We start from the raw sequence: 9,246 nt of genomic DNA on the forward strand, positions 1-9,246 counted from the left end.
TTCGCCATCCCCTCCTCCCCCCATCCCCCAGTTCTCTCATGACAAGTAGTTAAAAGTGTAAAAAAAAAGAAAAAAAAAAAAAAAAAAGGAAAAGAGACGAAGGAGAAGGAATAATTAAAATCTATTCAGCTCCCCAGAATCGCCCATCGTCTGGCTCTTCTTCTCTTATCTTCAAATGCCATCCGCACATTGCTTGGGAGCTTGTCGGTTGGCCTGCTGCTAGAATGTGGCTATAGCAGAAGAGAGGAAAGTGGCGGCCCCCCCTCCTTTTTTTTTTTTTTTTTTTCTTTTTTCACTCCTCTGTAATATTTCTTTTTTTTTTTCCCTGACTGCGTCGCATTGCACTCGAGCTCCGTGAACCATGACGAGTCCCGCCTCCGCCTCGCCGTTGCGTGCGACTGAGCTCCATCCCTCCAAGCCATTGCCTCCCAATGGCCGACGGCGCGACAAGGCCCAGCTGTCGTGCATGCTATGCAGGCACAGAAAGTACGGTGCACACTATCTCTCTCCCTGCTACCCTACTATCTACTAGCTATTGTTTCCTAACACACGCTGCTTGTCCCTCGCTACAGGTTGCGATGCGATCGTTCCCAGCCCTGTCAGAATTGCGCGAAGAGGGGTCAGTCATGTATATACGTCAACTCCCCAAGTCAGGCCAAATCGGGACAGACCGGGCGCCAGTACCCGGCCTATCTGAATAGCCTGCACGAACGCATTCGCCACCTCGAGGGCGTGGTCTTGAACCTGGTCAATAACAAGGAGACTGCCCAGGGTCACCCGGGCCTGCCCGAGAGTCAGAGTCAGGATGCCCCGACTGAGCCGCAGGTGGTCGAGTCCGTGGGTCGCCTCAGTATCGAAGACAACGGGACGAGCTATTTTGGGAGCTCGACGTGGCAGGCGATCTTGAACGAGGTGTGATTTCAATGCTCCTCTTTCCTTTCCTTACTGGGGTTTGCTGCTGCTGCTTATTGGGTGTTATCGGACGGGAGCTTATCTTACCCTCCCCCGGGCTTTAATAGATCGAGTATATGAAAGATCTTATTCCGGAGAGCACTGACTCTCCTTTCACGGACCGCCCAAGGGACCTCGAGGAAGACGATGGCCTTGATCTACTGATGGAAGCTAGAAAGTATTTTGAACCGGGAGAATTATTCAACAGTGTGCCACCCCGCTCCGTGGTTGACCCGCTGATCTGCCACTTCTTTGAGAATATGGAAATCTCCCCTTGTAAGTTTTCCTTGGATTGTGAAGTTTTGCAGATCCTGAGACTGCGGAGACACCTGACTAACATAACAGTGATCTTGCATTCACCAACGTTCCGGAAAGAAGTGAGGATCAAACCCCAACCCCAAACTCTCTCCCCCCTTTTCCCGCCTGCAAATTCAACCCAGATGTGCTATCCATAATCTGAGCTTGCTGACCCAAACGTAAGTATGAAAATTTTCGGCGCGACCCTACGACAGCGTCGATCATATGGCTCAGCATGGTGTTTGGCATGATGTCCCTCTCGTCAAGTTTCCTTCTGCTCTCCAACGTTGACCCTGAGCGCGAGGAATCGCTGAGGATGGACGTTCGAGACTACAGAGAGAGATGCGCCCAGTGTCTCATATCAGGAAATTATACGAAACCGGGAAAATACAATCTACCGGCCCTAATAATATATCTCGCCTGCGAACGCATGCGGAAGGAGGAATTTGACTACGGTCTTCCCATTCTGTTTGCGATGATCGTCAGCCTGGCCCTGCGCATGGGCTATCACCGTGACGCGAGCCACTATCCCAATCTATCTCCTTTTGCCGGGGAAATACGCCGGCGCCTTTGGGCTGTCGTCGTGCAGCTTGATCAGATGATATCTGTTGCAGTATGAATTTGTGCCGGTTTGAGGGTCGATGAAGGAAAACTGAAAGGGTCTCACAGCTAACCATTGGTGTAGGTGGGCGTTCCCAGATTGATTGATGACTCCAAAACCGACAATTCACCTCCGCGAAACCTCCGTGAGGAAGATTTCTCAGAAGATTCGGCGGAACTACCGCCGCCGAGACCGTTGGCCGATCCTACGGTGGTGACGTACGTGCTCGCCAGGCTAAAGCTTATCAGGTTCCTGGGGAAGACTACCGATCTCGCAAATGCTACTGTTCCACCGCGGTACGAGACGGTCCTGGAGTTTGATCGAGAGCTCTCTAATATATACGGACAATTGCCGACATTTTACAAGCTGGGAGAAGGTCCGGATACGCAAGATTCTCTGACGTTCCTTCAGCGACTGTCGTTTGAATCTCTGTATGAACAGGCGCGGTGCACGCTGCATCGGAAATACCTTACTAAACAGGACCCGCGATACGCCTATTCGCGAGAGGCATGCGTGGATGCGGCGATGAACATGCTCGCGCAGCAACGGTACATGCACCGGGAGAGTCAACCAGGCAAAAAGCTGTTCCCGCAGAGGTGGAAACTTCTTACCTATCTAAACCGTGAGAATCTCTTGGCGGCAATGATTGTTTGCCTCGACGTCGACCAGGCGCTCAGGAATATCGGCGCATCGAGCAATCCAACCGCCCCACTAAGTAATCCAGCTCTGTCCCTGGAGAGTAAGATCCAAGCTTTGGAGCAGTCTTTTGGTATCTGGCAGGAATACCGCTCCATGTCCAAGGAGGCATCGACGGCAGCGCACGTTGTGCAATTAACTATTCGCAAGGCAAAGGCCGTGTGCGCCTCGCGCGATGTTTCTGAAGGTAGTTTCGGATCTGGAACATCAAACTCTACCAGCCCAGTACAGAGTCTGCAGGGCGAACAGTTTGCTGGCAGCGCCATGGACTATTCAGTAACTACGACGGCGGCGGCGGCGGCGGTGGCAGCAGAGGCAGCGGCAGCACAGTACATGATTGGTATGCCCCATGGCGGTGGCGAGGGGAGCCATCATCAATATGGCGTGATCGGTGAAATACCGGAAAATCAGGCGCAGCAACAACAGCAAGCAGAGCAGCTCCAGTATAGACCCGATGCGATGATGTATCAGCAGCCGGACGCCATGATGGCGCAGGAGACCAGCAGAGGATCGATGGAGGCGATGGCAGCTGCTGCGGCGGCGGCGGGGATGTCGTCCAACCCGGCGTACAAAGTGATGGAGACGATGATCGATGCGCCGGTGCAATTTGGCTGGGTAAGTAAAACTCCCCCTTCTGTTTCTCCTCCTAGTCATATATTGGGTCTATTCTCTTTTTCTTACCTTCCTTGTCCGTGTCTCTTTTTCGATATGATTTAGGGTGCATTTTGGGATCCTCAGTTTCCACGCGATTACACGACCGCGGGCGGTGTTACGGCGGAAGACGTCTGGACGCCCGATAGGAATGGGGGTGGCGTGCCGCCGCCGCCTCCCCCCGCTCCAGGGGCGTCGTCGGGTGGGGGATTGGGGTATCAGGGATGAGAGAAAGCTGGAGACCGAACGGTTTCGACACATGCATGCATAAGTCAGAGGAAGATATTGATTCAATGAAAATGCCCTTTCCATACTAGACCCGGATTTGGGTGTTGAAGAGCAAACCTCCGTGTAAACTTTCCAGGTTAAGGCCCACAGGGGTTTGAACCTTCTGTCAGGGATACAGTCAAGCCCCTAAGCACATGGCCCAACAAACAGGACCTTGATAGATTCCTATCATCCCATAATAGGATCCAATAGCAAAGTGAAGACAACGATCAGAAACGTTAATGCTAACCCTTTCCACGCCTCTCATGATAGGGCCGGTAGGGGTTGCAGAGTGCCCGTAAAGTAACTACAGAATGCATTGCCAAGGTGTGAACTTTCTCTGCAGGCGAGCATACTGATCCGGTGGGATGAAGATTACAAAGTTGCGTGTCAAGAAGTGAAAGATGCCGGCTTCATCCAGACTGTTCCCAATCGCGCTCCTCCTCCAGATATTGATCCTCTGCGGATCTGGATTCTCTTTTTTTATTTTTTTCAAAACTCATTTACACACCTCCTACTACAAGATACGGGAGCTTTCCTCGCACATCATCAAAAAAAAAAAAAAAAAAAAAAAAAAAGAGGAGAAAGAAAAGAAAGAATTATGATATGAATCCATATCTATGCATCGTAAATATAGACTGAAGTGTTGTGTTTTGCATCCTACCTAGTTAACTACATATGCAAGGGGTTGTAATGTAAAGGGGGAGAGAGAGAAAATATTCCGATGCGCGTTTCAGGACCCATGAAAAAAAAGAAAGGTAAGAGAGGCTTTTTGAGCATCAAACATCTCGCCTACAGATTTACAGCGGGTTATGGGTTACCCTTGTTTGAAATTTGTTTTGAGGATATAAGAACCCCAACTGTTGTTATTCCCATTTTGGGCGACACAGAGAGTGAGAGAGAGAGAGAAAGATGGGTATGTGTGTGTATCACTGGGGGGGGACATGTTCGGCAATGCTCCAACTACAGAGGATAGAGGGAATATGTTGACGGAGGCCTTTTTGTTGGTGGTGAGGTTTGCAAATAGCTATGTACATATATACATACATATGTATACTCTGTATGTTAGAAGGTTGCTTTTACCACGATGTCCGTTTTCGCGTCGATCGAGTTTTCCCTGGCCATCTTGCCTGAACTGATTGCGGACTTTATCTAAGCATATGTCAGTGCTGGGCGTATCGAGAAGCATCTTGAATCCGCCGAGCGAGTCGAGAAGGGTTTCAAGATATGGTTCAGCTTCAGGTGTAAGGGTTGCAAAACAAGAGTCTCCTTGAATTTTAGGACAGACCACGTCAGGTTTGACATCAGGCGCCATTACGGCCGCCTCAAGTCTCCCACAGATGCGCGCTGGCTGGACCAGGCATTCTCCTCCAAGGATTATCGCCTTGACCCGTACTGCGAGGCGTGACGGCGCTGGAGGCAGGAAGTACATTTTCCTTTCCTGGATAGGCAGCGCCCACTCACAAAATTCGAGCCTAATGTACCACGGCCAGATTTTGGCAACCTATTCACACCAGTTACGTTGCCAAAGGGCGCACGCCGGAGATATTTTTGGCGGTAGTGTGCAATCTAGGACAGTGAGAGGACTGGAGAATGGGAAACTCCTGTTGAAATCGTGGCACTTTCTACAGACCCCGCATTGTCTACTTTCGTTTCCGTCCGGTTGCTTCGTCCTGCTGCATGAAATGGGAGGTCAGCGGCGTTGCGAAGCGTCTTAAAAGCTTGAATACTAAGAGCACATGCCTCTTGCTATTGCCAGCACGCCGCGAAGGAGGTGCGCTTGGTTCCTCGACCATCATGGCATCTTCGTCACCCGCTTCGCTAGCTGCGGGGCTGCTGTCGTAGATCTCAGTGAGGTATTTGGTCGCTGACTCACGATCCAACCCAAAGAGAATAATGACGAAGTCTTTGATGAACACCACCAACCGCTGAGGATCTTGCGCAATCGAAGACGCATTGTGGTCGATCCAGCAAATCATCAGACGGGCAGCGTCGAGAATAACCTCCGAGTCTTCAAAGGGAAACTTGAACTGCCATTTCGAGGTTTGATATCCGGTTTTGATAAGAGCCAACAACTCCTCAAACTTGGACTGAGGAGCGAGTAGAGTTCAAGCACAACGGCAGAAGCCAGCGTCATTGCCTCCTCTGGGGGTAGCGGAGCGTGACCTGCCTGGCATAGGCATGTGTGACCTGCTTGTCCAGGCTCCCTGCCACTCTCTTCATGAGCTGTTTGGACAAAACCAGTGCCAGCTTCTTCACTGCCCTTTTCTTCAGTGTTGTTGTCATGTGCATGGGCATTTTCAGTGGTGGCTTGTTGTTGGATCTGTGTTGGTGGGTTTGCTGCAGATACTGTAGACTGACTGTAATTATAACACATGGATGGCTGCAGTGACACTCTTTGCTGCTTTGCAGGTGGTGCTGAAGACTCATGCTCAGCATCTGCACTGCCATGGCATTTGCAGTCATATACTGAGGTTGGCCCATGATTGTCTGTGATATCAAGGGTTGGCAGATTGCGAGTGTGAAAGCCAGTAGGAATCACCACTTCAACCCTGGGGTACCTGGGCAGTTGTGGGCTGGTTGGTGGTTGCTTCTGGGAAATATGGGCGGGACTGTCAATGGTGCTGGCAGCAACAGCCTCAGTATCTGGCTGTGACAAGGAAGGTACAGAGACATCAGGAAGCCCATAAAGCTGAGTGTCTGCTGTGTCAATATTGCAGCTTGAGCCCACTTTGACCGGGTCACCTGCACCAGAATGTGGGAATAGGGGCTCAGTGGTGTAAGACTTTGATGCATGGAAGTGCTCGCGTTGACTACTGCTGTGTGGCTTATCTAGAGTCATGTCCAACAGACCTGCTGGGCTCGCAAGCCTGGTTGATACCATGGAATTGCTGTTAGGTGACTGTGGAATGTAGGAGCTCTTATCATCAAAATTGCCTGCTGAGGTGTCACTGATCAGTCTGGATACACAGAGGAGAGCGCCAGTGATAAGGTGAGGTACGAAAGGAGGAGCAGACATTCAAGATTAGACAAGCTCATGCTGGGCAAGGATGCTTGACTGGTAGAATCATCACTGGTCAAATCAACAGTTTTGATTTCAGCAATTCCAAATGCCTCTAGCACCTGACTGAAATTCTTTGAGACCACCCAGGTTGATGTTGATTCTTGTTGTTTTTGTTGCAGCAAGCTGGATGTTGTGGGCGCCCAAGCTGCCTGTGCGGGATGGAAGGGTGGCAGGTGGTGAAGGTTCTCAAGAGGGTGTGGTTGTTCTGGAGATGGTGTGGTAATGGAAACTGCAGCTGTAGAGAGTTCAGTGCAATCTGAGCTGTTAAGCATGAGAATGCCCGCGGAAGAGTGGGCCATGTTGGGTCTTGAGAGTCTGTAGCCTGGAGATGATGGAGGTGAAAAGTAGAATTGGATGTTGTCAAGATCAACAGAAGCCATTGTGTACTCTTGCAGTTGTGCTTTACCTGTGGTGTGATATATTGTTCCTCACGAATTCACGCGGAGATGGGCCTCTATATAGAGCAAGGCATGTGCAGAAGCTCCCACCCCTCACTGAGCCCCCCCCCCGGGGGGAGGAAGGGGACACTGCCAATGCAGCCAAAAAAGCACCTTGTCAGGCAAACCCATCCCATGCCATCTCCAACTGAAATCCACTCCACAATGCCACTTGATGTAATGAGCACATGTAACCCAACCTGGTCCAGCCAGGGGACACACCCTCCATCACAATTCTGCTGTGGTGAGGACTCCTCAATCCAGCCCAGCTGAGAGGGTACAGGCGGAGAATGTGATGAGGATATAATACAAAGAAGGTGACAATGCATGGTGACTGCACTTCCTCCCTGAGCATTCCTTCCACTGCTGCTCCCTGCCTGGGGCCAATGCTGATCTCCCAAGTTAATTCACTGATGGGAACAGAATATTGAGGGTGGCGCCCTGTCTGTAATCAAAAAATGCAATGGACACTGTTCCAATGCCATCACATGCCACAGCACATGCAGGCGAACACATCAGCTCTCCATGATCATCCTAGTGCAACCTCAAGCCAAAGACACCAACCTATCTGTGTCCTCCGCCGCACAGTGTTGCGGGTTGCAGGTGACAGGATGCCTGCTGGCCAGCACCATGACACCATGGCACACTCTGGCAAAGCTGTAAACCACCCCCTGCTCATGGTTGAAAAGACTCAGGAAGCACGGCAACTCACTGCGCCGTAAAGAGAAATAGGAGGATGTGGGTGTGTGGTCTAAGAGGACCATCCATGCACTTTTCGGTCTCCCCGGTATGAGGCAATTTTGCCATTGGTGGGGACGCACTGCGAATCACCGGTGGTCCAAGGCTGGAAGTCTCTGCTAGCGCTGCTGCCCCGGGCGGCCGCGGGGGGGGGGGGGAACACCCAGAAGGCAGCAGGAGAACGAAAGGGCGGGAGAACTGTGAGATGGAGAATGCCATTGCAAGAGGTATTGGAGAGGGACTGGCTTTTCATGTAGCAGAGACATTCACTCAGGCAATCCAAAAGGGAAAGGAGAACCAGTATGCTCACGGAGCCAGAACCTGCCATGAGCGAGAGCATCATCACTGGGCCAGAAGCAGACGCGATGGATGGAGTGCATTGTGAAGTGAGCTGAAACCAACGGGGCGCACCAGGGAGGTCTGCGGTGGGTTGAGGTGCAGAGGGGAACACAAGAAGGGCAGGCGGATGGAGTCAGGGAGGGGTAGAAGCAAGAGGGAAAGGAAGATGAAGTGTGTGTGCAATGGAGGGAGGATGGACGTCCCTTTTATAATCGCGGTGAGGCAAGGCACATGGGCCGGCTGGATGTCAGGGTGGTGAGGGTTGCCAGACCATAAGTACCTGAAATGGCGGCGCGGTGCTAGACCGGATGCGGGCGGGCTGGCGAGCCTGAGGCCGCACTCGCCAGATGACTGTTTACTCACTATTTTAAGTATGGTGTTAACATTAATTGTAATTATCCACTCCCTACTCTGTACTACCAGCACTACTCTCCTAACATATTCTCATTACTCAAACACCCTTCTAGGTTCATGAATGAGTACACGTCTCAAGCCTTAACACAGACATAATAACCTTTCCATAAAGACTTGCAGTCCTCTCCAATCTCAGGATTCCATCGATGAAACAACTCTTTGCGGATTCTGTATTTCTTTGTTATAGTTGCACAAGTATCTCGAGCAACTACTTTATGCCACCTCTTGCAAGCACAGGTAGCACCTGACTGGGTTGGTGTTGGGAGACCAGGCCGAGCCACAGAGCTTAATTATTCTCTCCCCCTTCACGAGGATTCGGGTCTACCACACCCTGATGGAGAGGAATAATCACTAGTGGACGTCTTCTCTTGCGGAGTTGGAATTGGAATAATGCTGAAGTTGAAACTTCTGGTCGATGCACACGCGGATCGCTTCAAGATGACGGGCTAATTCAATTCCAATGCATTTACATCTAGCTTTTTCAACAGTGCCTAGTGAGAAAATGACTCCGTCATGGCTTCGTTAGTGATGCTTAAGTGTTCGAAGTTACAAACTTTTTTCTAGGATGCTGCAGTACCTCGGGTTCTTTAATCTAGACAAAAATATTATCCATTGTCTAATTTGCGTTGCAAAGCCCTCAACTTGAAGCTTTGTTACGAAAAGCGGAAAATAGCTACGGAGGCGATTCAACCCCCCTGAGCACCAGTGCAATCTAGCCTAGAACGTCTCTTATTTCAAGGCATGAATTTTTGCACATCGAATACAAATTCCATGTGCATCTCTGTACTGGC

The 9,246-nt window shown here is 50.7% G+C and overlaps 3 protein-coding genes across 3 annotated transcripts; 1 reads left to right on the forward strand and 2 right to left on the reverse strand.

Annotated features, from left to right (window-relative positions):
- Nucleotides 1–361: 361 nt before the first annotated feature.
- On the forward strand, nt 362–3,424 carry CIMG_07643 (uncharacterized protein; the record flags this gene model as incomplete). The annotated part of the gene is made up of 7 exons (XM_001240479.2): nt 362–486; nt 573–912; nt 1,020–1,227; nt 1,297–1,328; nt 1,433–1,861; nt 1,934–3,160; nt 3,263–3,424. 7 exons carry the CDS (start codon nt 362–364, stop codon nt 3,422–3,424), a joined length of 2,523 nt encoding a protein of 840 aa, XP_001240480.2.
- A 1,682-nt stretch (nt 3,425–5,106) lies between these two features.
- On the reverse strand, nt 5,107–6,907 carry CIMG_07642 (uncharacterized protein; the record flags this gene model as incomplete). The annotated part of the gene is made up of 3 exons (XM_001240478.2): nt 5,107–5,553; nt 5,580–6,423; nt 6,465–6,907. The coding sequence occupies 3 exons, from the start codon at nt 6,905–6,907 to the stop codon at nt 5,107–5,109; spliced, it is 1,734 nt and encodes a 577-aa protein (XP_001240479.2).
- A 74-nt stretch (nt 6,908–6,981) lies between these two features.
- CIMG_13319 (uncharacterized protein) lies at nt 6,982–7,293 on the reverse strand (the record flags this gene model as incomplete). Its single annotated transcript, XM_004445122.1, has 1 exon — nt 6,982–7,293. The coding sequence occupies one exon, from the start codon at nt 7,291–7,293 to the stop codon at nt 6,982–6,984; it is 312 nt and encodes a 103-aa protein (XP_004445179.1).
- Nucleotides 7,294–9,246: the final 1,953 nt, after the last annotated feature.

This window comes from Coccidioides immitis (genome assembly GCF_000149335.2).
Source record: "Coccidioides immitis RS genomic scaffold supercont3.3, whole genome shotgun sequence".
Taxonomy (NCBI): Eukaryota; Fungi; Ascomycota; class Eurotiomycetes; order Onygenales; family Onygenaceae; genus Coccidioides; species Coccidioides immitis.